Genomic DNA, 27652 nt, shown 5'->3' on the forward strand with positions numbered 1-27652 from the left:
CGATGTTTCGAGTATATTTCGTATTAAAGTGAAATAATAATAGGAATAGATGAGTAATATTCGACTTGGAACTAGATTCGACGACCGGCCTACGTGTCCCTTAGCGGGTCGGCGTCTGGGCCGCCGCGCTGTATCAGCAGTTTGATGCGCTCGTTGCGCGCCTGAATCTTGCTTTGAAGAGATTTGATTCTTTCCCGACACGCCTACCAGAGGATAGCGGTTTGCGAGTTAGTAAGGGTAAAAGGGAGCAACAGAAAGAAAACAGATGAATGCCAGTAATGTACAAAACGGCATAACGTCCTACGACGGACGCAAAAGAGCCTCAGAGTGAGATAAACAAAACTAGAACGTTCGCTAGCCACCTACTAGTGGGGTGCTGGTGTGGGTAGGTGAGGAACTGGGCTGTGGATGTGCTTACCTGTTGTTGTCTGTTCGCACGCTCTGGGTCGCGCGGGCTGTAGTTCGGTTGCGCAGCGTGACGCAGCTGCTGTTCGGCGTCGAGGAGCTGGGACCGCAGGTGTGCCAGTTCCGCACAGTACGCCTCCAGCTGTTGCAGCGCTGCTCCGAGCTGACGGGCCTGTGCTCCAGTCTGCTCCCCAAGTGCATCCAGCGCTGTGCATAGCTCGCTTGCTGCCCTCTGCACACCCTCGGGCGAGCGGGACTGAGACGCCACCCCGTCCGGCCCGAAGTGTACCTGCAACGGAAGCAGATTAACACACTTGGACCACGACGTTATATTATAGAAACCACCACCGAAAAATACCAGAAACGAACGAACAACGAAACAAACAATAGAAAAAAACCAACAACCGAAAAAAAAACCCGACGAAGAATCCTGTAAACTCACATTAAGCTTTTCAACCGCGTAAGATATTTTAGTTTTCTGCGTCGATATATCGTTTATCAGTTTCTCTCTCAGAGCGAGCCTGTCTCTGAGTGGTTTCTTCGCGTTCTGTGGCGCCTCTATAGTCCGAGTTGTGGCTTCGAGCCAATGACCGACGTCTTTCAATTTCTTTTCGCATCTCTCCCATTCTTCGGCTAATTCTTGTAGTAAACCGTTCTGAAAAATTGAATGAACCGTTAATATGTAAACAAAATGTAAGTGATCGGGTAATTAGGTGTAAAATACGCACTGTCTTAGCCAATTTCTTTTCTACGTCAACTGTGGCGTTTTCTGCCGCCTCGAGCCTCGAAGGCAAGTCGCCAGGACTGGTGACACGCTCGATAGCCTCTATCTCCTTGGCCATGCTGGCAAGGTTCTTCGCTTGCTGCTTGCAGCTCTTGAGAGCGTTCTGAAAAAATCATTATTATATGTAAAAACTTTCAATTTTACAAACAGTTGAAATATGGATTACAAATTACCCCATATTCAGTCTGTTTCTGTTGCGCTTCCTGCAAGTCGGCCAATGGGAGTGGCCGCGCGAGGAATGCGCGCTGAGTTTCAACCCAAAGCAGGACTTTCTCGAGGAGTGCAAGGAACCTGGAGACAGCGTCACAGGCGTCTTCCACGGCCGCCTGGCGACTCTCCAGCTCCGAACATACGGCGGAGAACTGGTCTGAAAGGGCCAGCACAGTGGACTGGACGAGCTGTCGTTCGCCGGCGTCACGACTTCCATCAACGATGGCGCGTGCGTTACGCGTGAGTCTCTCCAGGCGATCGGCAACGCTGGGCACTTCAGATCTGGTTGCTACCAGACGTTCTCTGTATGGTGCCGGCGGCAGCGATCTCTCTCGGGCAGTAAGTTCAGCGGCACGTAACCACGCTTGCACGATCTCCACATCCGCAGCGTACTCGCTTCGAGCGGTACGAGCTCGTTTCCACTCCCTCTCTTTCTCCTCCATTGCCGCAGCAAGTCCTTCTGCCGCGAGTTCAAGAGAAGACAACTCCTGCGCCACGTCCGCTGGCGCTGAACCTCCGTATCTCCTCCTGCTCTCCTCCGTGAAGCTCTTCGTACGTCCCACCAACTCCGTCACCTCGTCGGACAGGACGCGTACACTATCGTCGTCGTCCTCTCCAAAGACGTAGAAAGTCCCGACTTTGGCGATGAACACCTCAATCAGCTGCCGAAGTTTTTCGATGTTCTCCGCCACGCGGTCGAATTCGGACACCACTTGGTCGATCTCCGCGAGCCTCGCCGCTAGAGTCTGTCGCAATCTGCAAAAGAGGAGTGCGTGTGAGGTGAGCGATGCCAAGGGACGGAAATACCGGGCAAGGTCGCACCTCGTGCTCGGTCGCCGGCGGCCAGCGGCGATCCGCTCGCGTCGCGCTCCCGTCGCTCAATGCACCGCGCGCCCGCTAAATATAAGCGCGGCGACGCCGGCGATGACATCAGCGCGCAAGCTTCTCTAGCGCGCGTGTTTACGTTCAGAGCGCACCGCGTCGACGGAACATCGACTCGCCTCCCGACTAGATGGCGTATTGCGCAACGAGACATGCGCCGACCGGCCGGCGCCGCGTGGGCGAGGTAAACATCACTTCAGCCGCTGCCAAACCAGCAAATACGGGCCCTGCAGTAACGCCGCTCACTAACCGAGATCTATGGAGCACCGGGTCCGACGACGCGCGATCAATCCTCCGCGAAAGTCTCGTGGGCTCTAAGTATAACCACTGAGTTCGATGCACGACGATCCGTGACCCATTAACTGCGCTACGCATGCGCAGTGCGCCGACTGTGCTCCGTCGTCGGCGAATACGTAACGATTATACCCCCGCGCCGTCTGGACATCGAACCAATCAAAAACATGCCCTAACACAACTCCATACGATGTATTTTAGCCTACGTCGCTATTGCTCTTGAATAATCTGCTCCAGTCGCTTTTATTTTGCGACGAATTGAACTCTCCATGTGACTAAGACCTATCAGTGTGTCGTTATTTCCAGCGGAGCCAATTAATTACGTCCACCTAACAGGATTACGCCACTAATGCAATAAACATAACTCGGGCGCGGCGTGCGGTACGCAACGAAGTAAGAATCTAGTTAACCTTAAGTTTTATGATAAGAGTTCAAGCCGTGTACACCTAGGTATAATCGATACGAATCGATGTCGATACGTTATAAAAGCGTGAATAAAAAATGATGAAGTGAATGGATGACCACCTTTGCAGTTGGTATAAATGTGGATCTGAATTACACTCAATATCACATTAACATATGCAATAAACACAGCTAAAGAACGCGGAGAAACTTTCAAATAAGAGTCACTATCTCCAATAGTTATAAGTTAAAATTACATTTTAAAAATGTTCAACACCAAACGTATTCCTTTCAAATTATAAAAAGTTCGATTTTAATCGAGATCATATTAAACTTTAAATTAAACGAATACTTCTAATATCGATTCGCAACACGTGCATTGCACGGACTGGCCCCGATCGAAGGGTGCACGGTCGTTAAGCGGTTGGGAGGAAAAAAACTCAACCAGTGAGAACTAGATCGAAAATGCAAAGAATATTCGCTTTCATATTCCCTTAGCAAAAAATTATTTTACCCAAGTTTTATATCATTATTAGAGATGTATATATATATGATGGAATTTTTTAACGCCACCTGGAGGGAAAGCACATACTGGAGATGGAAAATTTTACTCAAAGGAAACACTCCTTTATTTTTAAATAGAAACAGAACTGCATTCACATATTTTCGAAACGCGTAAAATCCGAATAAATAACATCCTGCACTTTTACGGAATTGATCGATAGGATCATACATATATATATATATATATATATATATATATATATATATATATATATATATTCTTGTAATAAACGCCCTCATAAACCCCGTCTTGGGTAACGTTTCGTAAAATCCGTTTTTAGCTTACTTCTACTAGACAAAATATTCCATGAATATTCCTGGTAAATTTCAACTATGATATGCCATATGGTTTCAGAGATATCGTGATGATTCAGCGCACAAGTAAAACTTTTTAGTAGGCTATTATTATAAATAAACGTCGTGAACTATTCTTACCCTTCGCAACATGGTCACAACATGGACACGCTTTTATTAACATTGCGAAAAATTAAATACATACAACTAACGTAATTTTGATTCTGAAAATAAATTTTATAATACGGTAGGTATGTCCATATTAATATAAACGTTTGACGTTTAAAATATATTTATTCGTAGAGCAGCTGTTTGAAAACGCGAATGAGTCAACAGAAGCAAGCATGTTTCAACCCTTATAATGCACCCTCGCGGTCGTATCCCCCTATTGATCACCCTGTGACCTTCGATTCTTTACCTTAACGTTTCCTTTGCTGTTTAAATAAGAGAATTAAAAGTAGAATTAAATAAATACCCACCGGTTTATACATAAACTTACAAAAAAATTATACAGGTTGATTGGTAAAATTAAAGGTGTATGCGTATGCATCTTTGTCAATTTTCAATCACCCCGTGTAAAGATATCATTAAAAATATATATATATATATATATGAAGAATGCAAAGAAAATAACTTCCGACAGTACAAAAACTTTAAAGTTCATTAGTGAACAATAAATAATTTTATGTGTAACAATATCAATTTTGAATACGCTTTTTCCTATCATATTATTATAATAATTATTAATTATTTTTTAAACGGCTATTGAGCTGTACATACATTCCTTTTAACCTTTTACATTTATTATCAATCATCCTGTAGATGTAGATAAAAATAATGGCTGTAATATAGAGATAAAAATACCCAATGACTGTATATTAATTTTCATTTTTGTTAGTTGGATTTTAAACTAATTTTTAGCGATTTTCAAAAACCATTAGACTATAGAAGTTAACTGCAAGGCATATACCTCCACCAAAGATATAAATAGGAGGATATAATCGCCACATTTAGCAGGCGATTTGGCGATCGCAGTGTGGTATTATGGTACGCAGAGGGCGATGTTAACCATCTTTCAATTAGTGCATAAAGTGTAAATTTTATTCAGCCCCCTATCGCTGGGATACCACTATTCCAATTGAAAATTCTAGTATGTCCCACGAATTGTACAAACCTTGTAATAGAATATTCAAGAACGTGCCACCAATGGTACAATGATGAGATGTTTCAATAGTCATGTCCTTTCAACATAATATTCTAGAGTGAGTCATAGGTTATATTCAAGGATGTGCCAATAGTGGTACAAGTCGACATCCATTGGCACGTCATCGGAACTAAATAGACTGACCGCTATTTCAACACGTGCAAAAGGGGAAGCGGCACATCACTATTATTAGCTATTGTCGGATAGTGTTCAAGCGACGGAAACAGCGTCGCAAATTTTATTGGTACATTCACGTCCGGGGCACTCGGTTTTTTTTTATCCCAATTATACAATCTACAATGATGTCACCAAATGGAACACAATCTTTTAGAGTGTAACATATAGTAATCTCTTTCACCTCTTTTTTTCTCTACTTCAAATAAATTATATGCCTACCTTACAGGCACTTGTGAAAATCTAGAATTGCTCTATTGAACCCAGAACATTCATTGCATTATTGTTCATTATTAGATGTATTATATCTTATAAACCAATGTAAGTTAAACCGATTGTTCATTTTAGTCGCATGACGTCTTACATAGACTTCCAAAAGAAGCAACTTCCGACTATATTCATCACTTCGGTAGGAGTATCGACTAAAGTTGACAGTCGCAAATGAATACGCACAGCTGTCTCTTACCTGCTACGACACAGATTCCGTCTTGCTTTTTAAACATTTGTGATGAGAGTGTCTTATATTACAAGCGGATATTACTTGTAATGTATTTAATACAATGAACACATTAATGTATCAACAGCTGCAAGTAGTTTTTGTGTATGATGTGGTAATTAAATCATAAAAATGTATGTAATGACTGAGAAATTTCCTTTGAGATGTGCCATCCTTGCACATAACACTACTAAATACAATATCATCTCGATACGATATTACATGAATAAAGGTTTTAAGTTTACCTAATGTAATTATAAACTGTAATTATATATGTGTATATATATATATATATATATATATATATATATATATATATATATATATACTAGCTGATCCCGCAAACGTTGTTTTGCAAAAAAAATTAAAGTTTTTAATTAACAAATGTAAGATAAGGGTTGATCGTAGAGGGGTGAAAATTTAGGTTTGTATGTATTTTTGTATGCTGTATCATAATAAAATAAAAACCAAAAAAATTGTCTAAAAAATTAAAAAATTAAATTTAGGGGTGGACCACCCTTATCACTTAGGGGTATGGAAAATAGATAGTAGCCGATTCTCAGACATACTGAATACGCATGTAAAATTTGGTAAAAATCGGTCAAGCCGTTTCGGAGGAGCTCAAGTTCGAACACCGTGACATGACAATTTTATATATATTATTAGATATAAATTGGTTAAAATTTCTTGGTTAATGATTAAAGTCGATGCACGGCTGTGATGTTTTGATCGACAAGTTAACAAGATCTTTGTCTTTCTAATCCAGAAACTTAAGGCTGCATCAGATATATATACTGCCTCAAAAAACCTTAAATTACTTCTCATAAAAACTATATACATTATTGTAAAGTGTAATTATTTTTCTGTGAACTATGAAGATCATCGATCAACTATCCTCTGTGTTTCCGGATTCTGAGTTAAAACTTCGTACATCGTCAACATCGCGTTTATATTCGTCTAGAGGACCTTCGAATGTTTTTTTCTAGAAGCTCTGACGTCATCTGCCGATATTTAAGCAATTATGTCACCGCTTGTCTCATTATCTTATAATTCTGAGGTCGGTGATGTCATTACGTTTACGTGATTTGAATCTTTAACTTATCATTATTACAATGGTGATAAAGTTTAATATGTTATAATTTTGTGAGCTACGTCATTTGTACTTATACAAGGAGGAATGAAATTAGAAAAGATGGTTACTTACATCGTTTTGTTTTTATAGAGTTAACCCTTAATAGCCTAGAGTTTCAATTTTGATACCAATCTTTTAAACCGAATGTTCACATTACTATTAGTTTTTTTTATAGGTTGGCTGTACGTATTTTACTGTTGTATAATATTCTTTCCAAATAAATTAAAAAAAAAATCTATTTTGTCTCTTCATCTAGACCCTCAAGCAAACACAGTAATATTTAAAAAAATCACTTTCGTAAATCAGACTATTAAGGGTTAAGAGATATATAGGAAAAGATATAAGTGATATATGCTAGACAATATCCATCACAACCAGATGCAGCTAAGGCTAGATCACGTGATGTGATTCGAGAAGTGAGTGTGCTAACAGCTCTGGTAATATATGGATATATTACCGGAGCTGTTAGCTTATCTGTCGTCTAAAGTGAAGATTGAATTGTCAGTGCGTTTTTGGTGACGAACTAGAAGTCAGTGTGCCTTACAACTGCTGGCTGGCGTGCGGTACACTTCATTGCACGACTACTGCTGCATAGCGAAAGTAGCTATATATTAGTCCCTTTATTAGTTAGGATGGACTTCCGCGAGGAGACGCCTAATTCTATCAGATAGTAATTGAAATATTTGTGTTGATTTTTGAATAAAATACCTAATATCACGTATGACGATAGAGTGCGTATTTTGATGCGTTTGTACGTAATAGACACTGTATTAAATCTATATATATATATATATATATATAGTTAAGTTCTCCTTTAGTAAAACCATTTGTTAATGTTTATATGGTTTACTGTAAAAATAAGTTTTCGGCCTTCAGATAAGACGGCTGCGGTCGCGCGATTGACCACTCGCCCTTGAACCTCACCATACATACATGTCGCAATCGATTACAAACTATTTAAACCCAATGTCTATACACCCTTATTACAACTGCATAGAGTTCAAAATGTAACAACGCAATATCGCCACATTTGGCAATGGTGAGTAATACAAACTCGAGTTGTATTTTTAACTTTATTGCGAAGGTCGTAAGGTTTAAATTCAAGGTAACAGGGGCTGTGCTAAGGAGAGATGCTTGCGGAATTTTAATGTCCTCAAGATAATACGTCTGGCTACGAGCATGGAAGCTGCAGTGTGACGCAGTGTGAACTGCAACGTTGTTTTGGCTCCTCACAGCAGTTTGGATGGCATACGTTCGAAGATTATTCAAAACTGTTAAACTATAAATCCATTGTCAGTACAATCTATACAAAACAGTATTAGGTTCTTCATAATTCATATACGAAATAAACAATCTATGTATCTCTATTTGGTCTAAATCAGTGATTTCCAAAGTGGTCTATATCGACCCCTAGGGGTCTATGACAACCTGTAAGGGGTCTACGTTAGCGAAAAAAAAAATAAGGTGTCCACGATAGTTGATCTCAACACATACACTGATAGTACCTATTTACTTACATCATACTATCTTATATTATAATATCAAAACATTTACATTATTTATAAAAGTACCTATAAAGTAAAAAAAATATTATATTGTGTAAGTTGTAAGATGTTGGTATTCGTTTTGTGGTCGCAAAACATTTTCATAACATAACATGTCTTTTTACTTTAAGTTTTAAACACGTAACTTCACTACAATTAGAAATTTACAGGAAATCAATATCAGGTAAGGTAGGGGGTCTACCCAACAAGGAAAAACATGGCAAGGGGTCTACGACACAAAAAAGTTTGGGGAACTCTGGTCTAAACAATAAATAATCAATAACCTATGTAAGCGATCGTAGGTTGCGAGTTTTATTCGTAGGATACAATTATAAAAGATTGCCATTGCGTACAAACAAATTTCCAGGGGAAATACAGCAGCGCCCTCTGCTTACCATTATACCACTGTACGCGTGCCTTGTGATAAACAAAATACTACTACTACTCCGCTAGCTCAGTGACCCAAAGTGGGTCTTGGCCTCCGAAGCGAGAGACTTCCACTTTCCTCTATCTCGCGCCATCGTCTGCCATTGGCTGACATTCAATTCGCGCAAGTCTGCCTCAACGCGATCGATCCAGCGATACCTGGGACTACCCACTGGTCTTCGACCCCTCGGTTTTTCCAGGTACGCTACCTTCACGCTCCGATCTGATCCCATTCGCTGCAAGTGACCAAGCCAGCGGATTCGTTGAGCTTTATATTCGCCAATGATATTTGGCAGTGCTACTATAGATAAACAAAATGGCAAATGTAAAAGATTTTGTGATAGGTAGTTGAGCGTGTATATTGCAATGGATTGTTCAATATGAAAAGGGAATAATTATACATTACAATATAATTTAACAGCAGTGCAACTATTACAAATTAAAAGTATATTAGTAGCTAATATTAGCTTATTATTTAACTAACTCCTTAGATGGCGCTAATGTGCGCTTTTTTATACATTCCTTTTTTTATTCTCGTTCCTCTATCTTTGGGAAGATCAGGGTCGTTTATTATCTTAACTTTTTTTTCTCGCTGTCCTTTTCATTTACGTTCTCTACTATCATTCTTCACGTAATCTATCATTCCATTCACTCTTTTCACAATTCATTCTATCTTTCTCTTTCGTTCTAATTCTCATTCATACATCGCCTTTTTATTTCTCTATTTTACAATTTTACTAACAGTTTTATGCTTACTCAATTACACTGTTTTGCTTGTTTATTTTTGTAACATGTTCAACTATTGCTTTACAAAAGAAGAAACGATTCCCTGCTTTTGGCGTCTTCTAACATGGATGCCATGTTTTAATATTTGATACATTATGGTATATTGGTGATAGTAACAACCACACCGATCATCAACCAACCTACTGAGAGTGAAGATGATGGTATATCCTCCTATAGATATTTTTGGGGTAGACCTATGCCTTGCAGAAAGCGTCTTTGGGCTGAATACCTCTGGAAATTAACGTTTAAAGACTTGTAAGGTAGGAATGTGCCTTTTGCCGAGTAGACGTTTGTGAATTTTACATAATTCCATTCGTGAATCCACTTAAACACCTCAACACAAAAGTGTTTGAGGTGTTTAAGTTCGAATCTTGCAGTGGAAAGATAGTTAATTTATAAAAATATATCATCTCGTCAATTCAATGATTATTGTAGCGACCTGATGATGTCGGCTGATATGATGATGATGCGACAATTGTATTCGAATTCGAATTTAAATATTTCCATAGGCCGAAATCGATTCATCTAGTGAGATACCGAACTACGCCACATTTACCGACAAGAACACGTATATATATATACCAAATATTCGGTACGTCTATTCCTATCAATGACTACAACGTAAGACAAATAGAATACCAGAACTTCGCAGATTTAGCACGCCCACAAACCCAATAAAATTGGGTCACAAGACTCACGCATGTACCGTGTATTATTTTTCTGTCCGTATGATTCACTGTCTATATATAAAGAGATAATAGCGTTAAGATACTCGGTATTGTAAATATATCGTGTGCGGCGACTGGAACTCGAATATAATTTCACAAATGAATATGTGGTTGTTCGTTACTTGAGTATTTTATTGCATTGTAATAGATTCTTTATACAGGATGTTTAGTAACCGCTATAGCTTAATAGCAATACATAGCTCATATGACAAGAAATACCTATTTTAAATTACCCTGTATAAAACGATAATTCAGAAACATGTTACCTAATTTTTTTTTGTTACAATTAAACATTCCAATAACATATGGCAGTACAGTCTACAGGGATATATAGTAAACAATTATTAATTCTAATATGTAGTATTAAGATTTTTGACAACGCCTTTGAAATTATCATTACTTTATTCATTATATCGGAATTTTTTTTGTTAGAATTCAACAGACCAATTACATATGGCAGTACACTCTGCAGGGATATATAGTAAACAATTATTAATTCTAATATGTAGTATTAAGATTTTTGACAACGCCTTTGAAATTATCATTACTTTATTCATTATTTCTGAAAACAGCTGAAAATGAGCTATAAATTCGCCCCTTTAAAGCCTTTATATCTGTAACTAATGATTCTATATGATTTATGTGGTTCCCAAAGAGTGTTTTCAAGGTTCGATAAAAAAACATGGGAGTTTTAACAGAAATACACGTGTCTTGAAATTTTGACAATAAATTGACAGATTATGTCGACAAATTTCCGACATGCCAATGTGAAAAATTCGATTCGAGTGAAACTAAAAAAAAAATACGATCATGAACAGATGCCAAGATAGCTTCTGGCTGCCAACGTCGTTGAAACGTAATGGCGTTACAGTATGCTTGCCGCCATAACGCATATTTAACTACGACTGAAATAAACCTTACAGCCGGCGGTTAAAATCTGACTAACTGCGTCGCAACATACGTAATGTAAGTGATAAAGTTATGTTACTTTGATACTGTGCCAAGTATATGTGTGTTTGTGTGTGTGTTTATATATACACATTCAAAAGTGTGGTACACATATAGCCCTCATACAACACGGTTTCTTATAACACGGTTTCGCTATAACGCAATGATAAAACTTCAAATACTTCGTATATACAAATTTGTATTTTTTACATTGTTTTGTATTTGTTGCTGAAATTAAGTTTATCTTTAAAAAAAAATTGTGTTTTTGAACGTATTTTTCTTTTTGGCCTATTGGGTCATGGGTATTTGAGTCTGGGAATCGGCTACTATCTATTTTCCATACCCCGAAGTGATAAAGGTGGTCCACGCTTAAATTTTTTTTTAATTTTTAGACGAATTTTTTTGTTTTTATTGTTTTATGATACAGCATACGAAAATACATATAACCTTAATTTTCACCCCCCTACGATCAACTCTTATTTTTTATTTGCTAATTAAAAACTTTATTTTTTTTTACAAATAACGTTTGCGGGATAAGCTAGTATCATTATAAAATTCAAATTAATGTAACATATTTCAGAGCTATCGCTTTATATATCACTGAAGTTAGCTGTGAAAGATTCAAAAAGATGAATTTATAGCTGGCAGCAAATTAGACATACATTCACATAAATATTTTTAATCCTTTCTGACGGTAAAAATTTTTATTTGTTGACTGTACAAAGCGTATAGGTAAAGCATGTGTAAGACATAAAGGTGGTAGAAATTATTGTAAAGAAATCAATATATATAACCGCGTTGTTGAACTCGTCATCGATTTGTTTGTACTCTTTTTCAAATAGCAAACTACAACATTACAATTTCTATTACTCTGTGGATCTTTTACGCTTGTATGGTTTAAAAATTGAATTTCCATGTAAGTTAACTAAGTACAATCAACGGCGTTAAACACTTAACCACTGAAGCTTGAAGATCTAACTGTTATCTATTTATATTAAACAAAAAAGTAATCATTGACTTTTGAAAGTTAACACGGCAGTTTTTGAAGATTTTCCATTAGTTAGCACGTTAGGTGCCGCGGCAGTTTTTGAATATTTTCCATTCAGGCCGCGTGTATATAAACCCACATTTTAAAAACTTAAAAAGTCGTTTTAGACCTTCGCTTTACACTTTCAATACTGCAAAGTTATAATTATTCGGAATAAATTATAAATTTTAATATGCATTACTACGACAGAGATAACGCTCTACGAAGCCGAAATTGTCTCTTTTCAACGATCGATGTGCAATATTTTTCGCCGGGTACTGTAAGTATATTTGGAACGAATTTTTATTTTTTTTCTATTAAGTAGAGGGACTATATTTATTATATAACTATGTATTTAATACTAACTTACCTTTGATGAAATTCTGTAATAAATTATTAATGTGTACCAAAAACGAAGAAAGGTTGTATAGATACAATATTACAATGTTTTATTTAATGGTAGTACTATACTTGCGAAGAACACACAAACTTACTTCTCATATGCTTCTGCAGTTTCTCTGACAGACTTCTCTGTGTCTTCTACTGCTTCCTTGGAGTGAGGCTTGAGGATATTTAGGACAAAGTCTGCGTGCTCCAGGAGATCGTCCTTGCTTTCTTCCAGTCCTGACACGTCCGTTTGCAGCTCCTGTACAAACAGAATTATCCTTTTCAAGTCCTGATAAGATAATTACAGTCATTACTTTAATATAATAAAAATTAAAACGTCTATGCCTTGCAATGGGTGTCTTTCGGCTCACTGGTAAATCAAAAGTATTTTAACATATTATGAATGTTCAAAACTACCTAATGTATTCAACGATGTATTGTATTTTCATTGTAATGTATAAATAAATGTTAATTTCGTATATGTAAGACAATTTTGATTTGAAATAAAAATTTTCATTGTTTATGAAGCACATTTAAATGTATCATTTAATTATTTTTTTGTTTAGGTAAAAAGACGATGACGTCTGTAAGATATAATTGGGTCGGTTGGTTGAAAATATAAAAGTCCGCCAATACACAAAATTGTTAAGCATTTAAATGTAAAATGTGAAATTGCGCAGTGTGGCAAAGAACGAATATATGCCGCGACTGAGAAGGATACTGTGAAGAGAGAGAGAGAGAGAGAGAGAATTAAAAAATGAGTAAATATCAAAATTATGCCAGTCCTTGTCTAATAATGGAGACCATACGTACACAAATTGTAAAAAGGATACATAAATAAATAGATAATAACTAACACAGAGCCGCCTACGATAAACTAGAAATAAATATCCTGTATTTTAATATAAATATATAAATTTGTACAAAATTATACCATTGGGATATCAGATTAAAATTATCACACTTGAAAAACTTATTACGCAAAAACTTAGAAACCACAGCGAATATAATGCTTAGAGTGAGAAATCATAATGAAATACGTAAAACAGAAGAACTAAAACTAATTTTGCCGGCATTTAAAAAGGCATATGGGATGCAACAAATTTAGTACCGATGTACTGAGTCATTAAAGTTTTAAAACAATTTCATCGCACAATATGCACATATAAAAATAAATAATTTCGTAATAAATTAGAAAAAACTACACAAATATACCGAAGCTTGATATTCTGTACGCAGTTCGCGTGTGTTTGCCCGCACTTTGTACAAAGCATTGCATTCGCTTTGTGAATTTGCGCCGAGAAAACCTGTCTCCGGCGCTTTCCTTTAAAGTCCCGTTCGACCGCCACACGCTGCGTCCCCGCCGCTGACATATCGATCTGTCGGCAGCTTTCGACTGAACTTTCAGTAATTCAAAGCTATTCGCACACTTTATGCATCAAAACGCAAATAATCTAAGATAAAATTCTATTTATTCTAGCACTGGTTAAATCTAATATATAAAATTCTAGTGTCACGGTGTTCGAACTTGAACTCCTCCTAAACGGCTTGACCGACTTTTACCAAATTTTATATGCGTATTCAGTAGATCTGAGAATCGGCTACTATCTATTTTTCATACCCCTAAGTGATAAGGGTGGTCCACCCCTAAATTACTTTTTTTATTTTTTAGACAATTTTTTTGGTTTTTATTTTATTATGATATAGCATACAAAAATACATACAACCTTAAATTTTCACCCCTCTACGATCAACCCTTATTTTTTTTGTTAATTAAAACCCTATTTTTTTTGCAAAACAACGTTTGCGGGAACAGCTAGTATATAGTAAAAAAAACTACAAAATACATTAATATCTATTTATAGCCGATACGTTTACAGTGAAAGTATAAAACATTAAATGGAATCAGGCGTTACCTTGCGAAAGTCCATCCTAAGTAAGAAAAGGACCAATATTTAGCCACTTTCGCACATGCAGTGGTAGTCGTGTAACAAAGTTACACTGATTAGTGCCAACTCTATGTTTGGCACTAATCGGTGTAACATAGCTCCTGGAGATACCCCGTGGAGGGGTGAAACACGTGTTGAGTGATTTAACCGTGGCAGTTATGTGATTCGCATTGTTTGCATACGCATATATCAACGGGCTGGCGGGCGGTGCACTTTGTTGCACGACTACCACTGCATGTGCGGAAGTGGTTAAATATTGGTCCTTTTCTTACTTAGTATAACACATGGTCGACTTTTATATCTAAAACAGTAACCTGTCTAAATTTCTTGTCAGTTCTTCGCTAATCAGGTGCTTTAGCTTTAATAACCATTTGCTTAAACTTGAATGATGCCTTATAGAAGAATTCAAGAGACTCTTCCGGCATTTTAAACTTGATTTACGGTACAGTGTTCACTTTAAATGATTTAAAGTGGATAATAATTTCAAATGAATCAGTGGATCAACGGTTAGGATGTTTACTTACAAAATGGATAAACATTCTTTGTAAGGTCTTCGGAACAGCAGGCTGATAGACGTCCATTGCAAGACTTAGATCCAACTTAATGATCACCACGATCACTGGTGATGTACTCCTCCCACTGACACTTCACTAGTAATTTTTTCAAACCTGCAAAGCATGTCTTGTATCCAAAGCACGTCGCCTGGTGCTGGGGTTTGCGTCCAGCTGCCGGAGACGGTCAGATGCCGCTGTGATTGCAGCTGACAGGCTCCTCTGGGTGTCCAGGAGTTGAGTCCACCGTTGAAGCTGGGTATCCGCTGTGGCCGCGCGTTTAGCTAACCCTGGTAACAATACACGACATCATCATTGTCTATCTACATTCATTACCCCCAGGAAATTTTCTCATCGACCATATGCTTATCTCATGTCTTTAAACCATCTGAAAGTAGGACAATTTATACTCCTTCTAAGGCGTACTTTACTCTAAGTCTACGCTCTCCATCTACTTTTATCAACACGACAGAGATTATCAAACACAATAGCAAATTTAGGGGAGAGATAGGTCTATTATTTTGGTTCCCATTGAGAAATGTTAAATTTAAAAATAGCAAATACAGGTCTGTCCTATGTCGCATGGATAATGTAACTAAAAACTTCCATCTCGTGACTTGGTCTCATATCATCTACCTTACCTTCGCAAGCGAGGTCCCATCGATCAGCGAGTTCCCTGGTCTTCTGCTCTACTCTCTCTCCGCTGGCCGCGTCGGCTCCACTGCTCAGCTCTCGCGCCCGCTCCCGGACCACGTCTAGGAGCGGCTGCTGGTTCTGATGATGATCAAAACAGTTTCTTTAATTCTATTTCCAATATTATTTTAAGTTTACAAATGCTTTCATAGTTTTTTTTATGGCCTCCGCTATTGGGAGCCTCACGTACCCCTATCTAGTTTGGGACAGGGACTTTATTTACACATAATTTTTTCAGAGTTTTATCTTTATTTGACACTCACTTTACAATACGCTTTCACAGTTAGTGGACCCGCAATAGAATAGAACCTGTAGAAGATAGATGAAGAGGTGGCTTGAAGATGTAGAAGGAAATCTCAGGAGCTTTGGAAGGAAGACTTCTTGACAAAGAGCGGCGAATTATAGAGCGAGGTGGAAGAGGATCGTGGAGGAAGTCAAGGAAGAACCTGTGAGGCTATAACCCTATGGGAGTCATAATAGATGCCATGGAATTGAGCTCGTCTGGTTTTCTTCACAGAACGTGCACAAGCTATCAAAATTAATCAAGGAAGGAATTAAAAAAAAATTAAAAACATCTTATTCGTAATCCAGTTTATGGCACTGTTTACCAAAGTTAGGCCCACGACCCACAGGTGAGGCAATTCCAATAAAGACTCGACACGAGTTTAAACTTTCGCTTTAGTATTAAAAATGTATATGTTTCATAGGGGCATATAATTTTAAAACGGCTAAGTTGTGGCATTGTACATAATATGTTGATAAATTGTGTTAAGTATTTTTAAATGATTATAAATCTTGTAAAATAAACTTTTAATTAATGTATTAAGAATAATTTGAAAAGTTATTACAATAAGAAACTGTGTTTGTCGTGATCTCCGCTTAGATAAGAAGTCAAAGGATTCCGATTTCTATGATTGGAACAAATAACATTAAACTATCCTAAGTAATATAAAGTATAACTTTATTGTAACTTTACCGTATTCTAAGTCGTGTCTAAATCGTGATTTAAATTCGTTTTTTTTTATCATGCGTTAAACTATCACATAATTATGGTAATCTGTTAGTACATCTCTGTATATATATATATAAATATATACACACACACACATATATATATATAAATATGTGTGTGTGTGTGTGTAAATTTGTTTTATACATATATAAGAATCAGCAAAAATATTTTTCAGTACAAAAACATTAAAGTTTTTTTTTTTCGACGCATGTTTGCGAATGGATAAGGTGTTCACAATAACAGTGTACATGCATTCCAGTGTTTACAATGTTATCAGCTGAACGATGACTGATAAGAAAGCAGATAAAGCAGCGGAGGTGAAATATTGTAAAAACTCACTGTCGCAGATTTTCTAACAAGCCTACATTTCATATCTCAAACCGCTTTCTACGTATAATAAATACTATCATGGTTGTAAATCATTGAATAAAATGTAATATTTTTTTTAACATTTATAATCGTTTTGTTCGGCCAGCACATAAAAGAGTAACCAAAGAGTTTTTATATAATGACACAAAATAAATAAATTTACAAAAGTTTTAAGTTAAACGGTTTTTTGATACCCATATTGTGGTGGTTGTGGAAAAATATGTACCTAGTCCGCCATATTGGAACGGCGTCCATCTTGAATTTTAAATTTTGACATAGTCATCGTGTTTTACTAGTGTAGCCCTTTCATTTGATACCCATATTGAGGGGGTTAAGTAAAAATACGTAATCCGCCATTTTGTATCGGCGGCCATCTTAGATTTATAATGTTATCGATTTTATTATATTGTATTGTCATCTAAATTTAATGTGTGTACCAAATTTCGGATCAATCTGTCAACGGGAAGGTGCTTAAATTTCAATTTCTAATTTTGATCCAAATAAATTTCGTACGGGTCGAACTGAATAAAACCGTTTAAAAAAAAAAACTTTCTCGCCAAAATTGGTGTTGTCAAAACGTGTTCCATTTTCAAATCGATATCGTTTATATTACGTAACACAATTTTATGTTCACCCAAGCGTAAACATCGCTTCGGTCAGGTGCACTAGACACCCGAATGTATAATGGCGACTAAATATATCCTCAGTGAGCATATACTTCAAGGTCACCCGACTCAATGTCGAATTGCCCCGAAGTTATACGTCGATGTATTTCGTTACGAATACATTAAACATACATATTACACTTTTTTACACGAGAATTTTAAATTATATAATTACATACAGACATATTTCATCATCATCATAATTAACCCTTAAATGCATCTTGTTGCCAAATGTATACATACCACGTTTCTTTTTTTTTTAATTCGTGTGGTATGTGTTTCCGAACGCACTTCGACGTCCATAGATAATAAATATATTGAGTGTCAAAAAAGAAATTATGCAAGTTTCGGCGGCAAATCTTTTTTTTTTAATAGATATTTGTAATTATTAAATACCTACCAGGAAACATTTTTTCCAGGCTGCAATAAGAAACCATGCATTTAAGGGTTAAATATATATAACTTCGTAAATACGCGAAAAAATATATCACAAATAAAATTCGAACAAAAAAAAATAATATTCAAATGACAGTTCCAATTTAAAATGTCGAATTAATTATGAATCTTTTTGAATTTCAGAAAAGTGTACACTTTAAATTGAATGTATAGATCGTTTAAAAACAAAATTACTTAACGGTTTCAAACCTAATTCCAATCACCCTACATAAAGTGATCACAATGAAATATGTCATATTAATGCGACTGGCCAATTAGTTCTGGCAGTAAATCTGCAGGGATATACATATACAGTATCTGAATTTTGAAATCGCTTATTCTAATTATATTATCATTACATTATTATTTCTGAAAGCATTTATTTTTACACCAAGCATTAATTGACGGAAAAATATGTATACATTACTCGTATATTATTTTAATTATTAATTAAATCTATTTTATCTATAAACAATCATCCTGTATATCTTTTATATTTTAACGTAGCTGCCACGGTGTATATATATATATACAGATTGTTATAACGTGAGTTGGTTCTTGTGACAATAATACAGGGAAAACAATAAATTTGCATGAAACATCAACGCTAGGTGACTAAATGCAAACAATACTAATCATTACAGTCAAAATCATAAGCGTAAAAACAGAAATTTACATGAGCTCATAACTTCAAAGAAATGTTGAGTCGTACGTGAATATATGTGATATAAACTCTATAATGGTAGCTGTTTTATAACGACCAACAACATCTCTTTCTTTTTTGACCCCTGTTTTTAGAGACCCCTTGTTCTTCTCTGTAAACAGGTACATTATGTACAGTAAATGTTTCACAATTTGATATTGTTATATCCACACTCCTTTTTTATCCTTCTTAATATCTTTCATTCATTCCTCCGCTGTGCTTCTCATTCTCTTATATCCCTTACTATACCTTGTCGATCTGTCATACATTTCCTCTCTTACTTGTGTGTCTCCTCTATTACTTCACGTTCTATCCAGAATACTGTACCAAATTCTAAATTTTTATGTTCATTTACGTCATATTTTGTATCTATTATTTTATTATGTTGTACATTTCTGTAATATCTCACTTCTATTGTATCTACTTACGTCTTATTCCTTTTTATTACTGCTCCTAAAATGCCTCCTACAGCACTTCAGAAAGATCTGTCGTCCTCCCTCTTGGCTAAGAAGCGACGTGATGTTACTTTCCTCTATACTTTTATAACAGCTCTAGTTGAGGTTGTCAATAGGACCACATCAGCGTCTTTCCAGTAACTTAACAAATTCCTCTGTCCATCTGATAGATGGTCATCCTACTGCACTTGCTGGTCTGAGATCTCCACTACAGAATACTAAGACTCTTGCAGCTATCTTTTCAGTGTATGTAGCGTATCCATCGCCTCTTCAAATTGTAAATCCGCTGACCTATATTATGGTTTGGTCATCTGTGTGTGTGACTTTATTTGATTGATTGTAAAACTAATAAATCACGATGACCTGAGATGTGTCAATTCAACTGAAACGGATCAGAATTTCTCTCCTGCATTTGACACTTTAAATATCTTACGTTCGGTGCAAAACTTTCTAAACTCATTACGATAATGACTAGGCATGAAGAGGCCTTTGTGATTTCGTTGTTTATTTTCGATGTGAAAGTTTATTTATTACAATACTGACAGATTTCGTGCAATTAGATTGGGTGAAATTTTGTGTAATGAAAGGTAATATTTATAGAAATTTACTTATAAAAAATTGGAATATCACAAACAGAAAACTTAAATACATAACAGCCTTTGTTAAATTCAATAATTTTGATGAAATACAACAGTGAATTGACATAGATGACTTTAGAGACGAATTAAATGAATGTGACGTGTGTGACAATTTTGAAAGCAAAAGGTCATTAAAATTGCATTTTAAACACACTATATATCCACAACGACCTATGGAAAGAATTCATGGGATCTCTACTATATGCAATCAGTAATAAGAAGATCCGTACACGAATGAAAGTGATCGATATATCACAGCATATTGCCAAATTGTGGTTACTTTGGCCTGTTGAAAATTCATCGAAACCTAACAGAATTATATCGCTGAAATTGAGATAAAAGACGCTTTGTACATATTACAAGGACAAAATATTCTTAAATTGCATTACATTTAAGTATTTACAATGAAATATAAGTTTAACAGTTATCTATATGAACACAAATTGATCGTCGAATGTGTTTATAAATGCAAAACTGTAGAACGGTTCTATAAATTAGTTTAATGAAAAATCATTTTATATTTTAATTACAAAATGAAAGTTCTTATGGAGACACAATCTTAAAAACATCTCTAACCTTTTACCGTACAGACTTCTTAGTTGTCAATCATTTGAGTCAAATCAGATGTCAATCAAATTCAAAATCGTCGTGTTAACAGAAAACATTGCATTTAAAATATATCCACAATAATACTTAAGTCTTGTAAGTGTCAATGGAAAACTCATTTGTTGTTAATCATTGCATGATGATCATCTAAAAAGATTCTTTTTCTATTTAAGATTATGATAGTTTTATAACTTTTGAAATAAATTTGTCAAAGTTAAATAGGTAGTCTTAGTCTGAAATCTTAAATTTCACTTGACAATTCAAGATCACATCAAGGTGATAGCAGAAAAAATATATCTACATCGCTGCGACTCCTTGGCCTCCACAATGGTGGCTATTTATAAACAGATTGATAAACCTTCCAAGCTTCACTTTGTTCGACTGACAATAGTACATTTGTATAAAATTTTCATTGTTAATTCAATTAAAATATTATTCACATGAATATCTTTGATTACTTTCTAGATATTCCACCGTTGGGAAGTTTATATTAGATATATCGTGGTTGTTATTAACGACAATAATACAGCTATGGCCAAAAAAGACTTCCAATAATGATCCTTTGCATTGTGAACCATAAAATGAATTACAGAATCATTATCATTATACCAATTATAAAATTTCAACAGCTGAAAATCACCTGCAGAACCTTCCAAAAGGACCAGTTGGAAGCAGCATCTAGCAGCTAGCATCATTATAATTAATAAGGTCAAAGACGAAGGATGTTACAGAAAGAAAAAATTAAATTCTGTATTCTTCACAATTATAAAGCTCTATGCCAAAAACATATTTTACTAATGTGTATAAATCAGATACGAATGTCTGAGGAATATTATCATCTTTCAGAGACGTTACTTGTGAGTTCTATGGATAAGCCGAAAAGGATGTTGTTAATCGCGTTAAAGGATAATAAGCTGAATATGGTTCTGTGCTTCCAACCGCATAATATATTTGATGATGCTAGCAAACTTGCACCTTCACCGAGTATACTCCTAGCCTTTTCAAATTTTAATTGACCCTACCAATGTTGTTTTGGAACCAGATTTCGCAACTTTCTGATATTCACTTATTCCAGGTCTAATTCCTTCAGCAGATTATCGAAAGATATCGCTGTTATAACTCTCACAACTACTTCTACTGTATACAGTCACTATTAATATATTACTAGATATTTCATTGACTAAGACGCCTTCTTAACCTACAAGACAAGGAACACTTTTGGACCACTCTTAGCTTTAACCACAGACAATTTATTTATATATGTAAATACGTTTTGGTTTATACAAAACAATATATTCGTTACAGGGTTCGAGAGTCTCTAGGCAAATCAGTCCAGCCAAGCATATTAAATTTGATCACAGGAGGAACAACGAGAAAAAACTAATCATAAGTTACATTATCATCAGCTAAAACATAATTAAGCGAAATTGAAGCAAACCGCAAACAATGCCGGAACCGGAAGACTGCGCTAAATATGATTGTGTCAGTTAAGTTTTGTTTGTTAAATTGTTCCCATAAATTTGAGAAATTTCGATTGAAAATCAATTCGGCTATACATTTATATGCGGCTGATTTTTATGACATTAAAGATGATATTGCGAATAAAGTTTTTTCAAAGAGCGATCACATAAAAACAAAAACATTTATAATCATAATGACAGTATAAAATCACGTAATTTAATCGCAAAATACTGTGAAAAATATTCGAAATAAAAATACGTTGAATTTGTTACACGAGAAAACAATCGATGAAATAATATTGCGAAACAGAGTTGTACACAAAATGTTTAGACCGGCATTTATGCTTGTCACTGTGAAACAATGTTTCTAATCAAAAAATAATTATCATGGCTTCATTTTTATATCATAAACACAAAATTGAACATTTATCTATAGTGAAATTACTTATTATAACATTCAAAACTATACTATTCACGTTGATAATAAAACTGACTAATGAAAACTTTCAAAGATAATTCTGGAAACACAACACGAAGAGCGCGATCGAAATTTCACTTCTCACGCAAGAACACAAACTCACCTTCCTTTTCCGCGGAATGATTGTTTACTTACTAAATAAACAATAAAAATGAACAGTTAATAACTTAAATAAGTTAAGTTGGCACGTGGATACTGCACTTAGACAACTTGAAAACAATACGATGTACGTTGATTCGGCTTCGTATGGTTTTCATTGCTGGGTGTACAAATGCAGACTGGCGTGAGGCCTTGGCCCGAGTCGGCATGACATCACCCGTTAAGGGGACACGCTGAGTGCCCCATACTTATTCTAGCACTCGGCGATGCTTATCAATATTAAAAATTACGTTTAATTTTTATTATACTTTATCATATAACTATCAATATATACATTGTGAATTTGAATTTGATCTCTACAACCTGCTGAAAGATTATTAATATTATTGCTTATTATAGAATTAAAACATTTTTCCAAAGTAGCATTGGTAGGATCATTTACAATTTATCTAGGTACAGAGGGGAATCTGTTCGCTGAAGGTGATTTACCAATGACGATTTCTGATATATCCTCACACCTATCTCTCACTGTTATCACTCTTACACAGGTAGCTTCTTTCAGCAGAGGTTTTAAGAACTCAACAATTTTATCGCTTTTTTAGCATAGGCACATCATGCGGGACCTCTTCAAAACTCTGTCAATCTTGTCTGAATTTACTATACCTATTCTGCATAATATAATGAAATAGCAGAAACTTGTGAAACAGCGACCATTTCTCTAAGGACATCTAATATAAAAACTGTAGAAAAAGATCGTAGTACTTCTAAAACACTTTTTTGAAGTACTATGATCTTTTTCTGCAGATTTTATCTCATATCTAGTTGAAAATGAAAGAATTTAAACTTAATTTGCGTGTGTCATTCCAACATCTAAAATGACTGGTGTACTTGGAACGTTAACAACGTTAAGGCACTTTCCGTATATAAGTCATCCAATTATTAACAATTCAAACTTCTGTTGTTTAATTAAAGAACACACATGCATTATCATTAATGAAACGAAAAACGAAATCTACATCATTAATTTGAACATCTTTAACAACGTTAACTTTATCAATCAACACACTAGCTAATACGCCAATAATATCATAATTAAATTCACCACATATCATAATTAAATTCACTACTTCAATAATAAAATCTACTTTAAATTTAAATACATGAGTTACTTAAATTGTATCATTGTGAAAAATAATTAAATACATTCCTTCATTTTTGTTAGCGCCATTAATAAAAGATATTTCATCATTGAATACATAAGCTACCCCATATTCTTTAACGTCATTAATAAAATCTATTTCAAATTCAAATACACAAGCTTCCTCAATTTCGTTAACGTCATTAATGAAATGTATTTCAGAATTAAATATACAAGCTACCCCATATTCTTTAAGACCATTAATAAAATCTATTTCAAAGTTAAATACACAAGCTTCGTTAATTTTGATAGCGTCATTAATTAATTATATTTCATAATTAAATACACAAGTTACCCCATATTCTTTAACGTCATCAATAAAATCTATTTCAAAGTTAAATACACAAGCTTCCTCAATTTCGTTAGCGTCATTAATGAAGTATATTTCATAATTAAATATACAAGCTACCCCATATTCTTTAACGTCATTAATAAAATCTATTTCAAAGTTAAATACACAAGCTTCGTTAATTTCGTTAGCGTCATTAATGAAGTATATTTCATAATTAAACATACAAACAAGCTAGCCCATTTTCTTTAGCGTCAACAATGAAATCTATTTCAAATTTAAATATACGAGCTTCGTTAATTTCGTTAGCGTCATTAATAAAATCTATTCCAAATTTAAATACATAATCAACTTGACTTTCATTTACTTCAATAATGAAATACACGACCTACCTCATACTTGCTATTGTCGTTTTTAAAACTGTTCCAAATTTAAACACACTAGCTACCTTATTTTTGTTAACCTCTATAATAAAGTTATTTATTTGTAACCATTTTCCGTGTTAGCGGTTATTACGGATAACAAATACAGTAACGAATAGGCGTATCCTTGGTTAAAAACCGCATGAACCTCAATCCGGAATTTTGTTATATATATGTGTACACAAATATGTCTTGTATTTCCGTCTACATTACAAACCACAGTCGCTTAAACGAAGCTTGAATCTTTAGTTATAATTGATTCGGATATGACTATCTGTACCTTATCATCCCATTTGCTAAGAAATAGATTACTAAATACTCATTATCTCAACATGAATAATGTTAGATATTTGCCAAAGACATCTAAGTTTTAACATTAATACATACACACTTGTACACGTATGAGAAACAGTACGGAATCCCTGTTAAAATAGCAGCGGCCTTTTCTAATCTAAACTTATTGCTATTTTAAGAACATTAAAGGAATACCAAAACACCAAAATCATAAATCATCCTACCAATGCTACTCTAGAACAGGCTTTAAAAAAATCAATCCTAATATGATAATTTAAAATTTTGTAAAATACAGTGAGAAATCTGGTAGGTGAAGGTGAACGCAGACCGTCAGCCCGACAACTGTCAATAGACCATCTGCCTGCAACGCGATGGACTTGGTGCCCGCAATTTCAATGTCGAGAAATTAAATCGTTGTTGCTATTGAAAAACAAATATATGTAAAGACGACACGACTAAGATTAACAAGTATAACAATTAAATCAATAAAATGAGTAGAAATAAATTCATATGTCAATTGATATGTCTCTCTCAAGCTGCTGATGGATTTAGACTTTCAATAATGAACATCAGATTAAATCTGAAACAGAGTTCTGATACAGCATTAGCAGAATTATTTATAATTTGACAAGATGGCTTCAATAGCCTGCTATGCGGGCCGTCAGCCCCGACCACCGCATTCACTCTTCTCTCTACCACACTCAAGACGCTGTACTCGCAAGATATATCCATAGAATGCTATATAGCTACGTGTTTTATGAATGAAATAAATTATAACAGTTAAGCATATAGCATATTTGGATTGTATCTTAATATATTGACGCTATAGTTGGATATAATTACGTCATGCAAGACAGGTCACGGTAGGCTAGAATTACAATGTAAATATGAATTACGTCGTACATAAAGATGATGACAAGAATATTGAATTACAGAATCCTTAACGGATAACTATTAACTCACTTCGTGCCTCATTGGCAAACTCAGAACACGGAGACGACTATAACCAGACTATTTCTCTTTGAGATCGCACCAGAAACGAGAAGATCCGTAAACAAACCAACGTAGTAATAAACAGGTCGTTAGAGCCTAAAAGTTCTGGAGACCGAGGACCAGTAAGTGCAGCGTATGACATCCACCTGGTGATCTGTACCCTTGTCGACAAAGACATCGAAAAACGATGGATTCAGGCCACTTCCAATTTACTGGAAATCAATGGGAAAAACCTATGTTCAACAGTTTTATCCCTAACAGTAAGATGATTAGAGATACTTTTGAATGTAATGGCTACAAAATAAACATATATATATAACCAAAATATTTAATGGAATCAGGCGTGACTCTGTGTATGGCAATAATCGGTGTAACATAACTCTGAAGATGCCCCGTGGAGGGGTGAAATACGTGTTGAGTGATTTAATGGTAGTAGTTGTGAAATTCGAATTGTTTGTCGCATGCGCATTTATCAGGGGGTTGGCGGGCGGTGCACTTTGTTGCACGACTACCACTGCATGTGCGGAAGTGGCTAAATATTGGTCCTTTTCTTACTTAGATAAAACAATAATACCTTTTTGCAAACTTTGTAAGTACGTATTAAATTGCGACTCGAAAAATAAAAATTCCAAAAATCTTGACATGCTATATTATATTTTCAATTATAAAACTTCGATTAATAAAGTCTGAAACTGAGTTTAGTTTTTGTATGGTGCAACAAAAACAGGTTTTCTCTACGAAACGTACGATATGTTACAATTAATGCATGACCCGTTTCTTTTATAAATTTTCAATTGAAGAAAATCATTGAAAATACATGAAGGACTAGTTAATGTGAATAAATAAGAATACCCTCACATTAAAAGAGAGTTGTCGCTTGAACCTCCGATGCTATGGAATCTTTGAAGACTTTATAACACTGTCAGTCAAATGTAAGAAGATTCTAGAAGCTGTATTATATAGGAAGTTGAACATAAACACTGAAATAATGCATGTAATACACAATTGCTGATATAACAATTTTGAAAGATACAACTATGGCTTATCTTCTATATATGTGGCATCGTAAGCAAAGCCCTAAAGATTTTTGTAGTAATTGCAAAAGGTCCATTTTTATTATTAAACGGTTTTATTTAGTTCGACCCGTACGGAATTTATTTGTTTATTTATTTGGGTCAAAATTAGAAATTGAAATTTAAGCACCTTCCCGTTGTCAGATTGATCTGAAATTTGGTACACACATTTAATTTAGGTTACAATACAATATAATAAAATCAATAACATTATAAATCTAAGATGGCCGCCGATACAAAATGGCGAATTACATATTTTTCCTTAACCCCCTCAATATGGGTATCAAATGAAAGGGCTACACTAGTAAAACACGATGATTATGTCAAAATTTAAAATTCAAGATGGACGCCGTTCCAATATGGCGGACTAAGTACATTTTTTTCCACAACCACAACAATATGGGTATCAAAAAACCGTTTAACTTAAAAGTTTTTTAATTGTATTTATTCATTTTAACGTCACGACTAACTATGTATGAATACTAAAGAATGAAAAAAAATAATTTAAAAATATTTATATATTCGCGCACATATTCATATAAAACCTTTTTATTTAAATCCTCATATTATATATTTATTTTAA

The 27652-nt window shown here is 35.1% G+C and overlaps 1 protein-coding gene across 7 annotated transcripts in view; it reads right to left on the minus strand.

Moving 5' to 3' along the window:
* Msp300 (Muscle-specific protein 300 kDa) overlaps positions 1–27652 on the minus strand; it is a 264397-nt gene that overhangs the window by 69236 nt on the left and 167509 nt on the right. For all 7 annotated transcript variants that reach the window (XM_068776243.1, XM_068776245.1, XM_068776246.1 and 4 more), the window contains 7 exons: positions 15829–15961; positions 15305–15477; positions 12795–12946; positions 1363–2155; positions 1134–1292; positions 848–1060; positions 419–694 (listed from right to left, as the gene is read on the minus strand). In XM_068776243.1, the coding sequence (XP_068632344.1) occupies positions 419–694; positions 848–1060; positions 1134–1292; positions 1363–2155; positions 12795–12946; positions 15305–15477; positions 15829–15961 (1899 nt within the window). The remainder of the gene's footprint in view (positions 1–418; positions 695–847; positions 1061–1133; positions 1293–1362; positions 2156–12794; positions 12947–15304; positions 15478–15828; positions 15962–27652) is intronic.

Source organism: Battus philenor, unplaced genomic scaffold, assembly GCF_028537555.1.
Source record: "Battus philenor isolate CCGP_79_NKW_IND1 unplaced genomic scaffold, ilBatPhil1.0.hap1 SCAF_12, whole genome shotgun sequence".
Lineage (NCBI taxonomy): Eukaryota > Metazoa > Arthropoda > Insecta > Lepidoptera > Papilionidae > Battus > Battus philenor.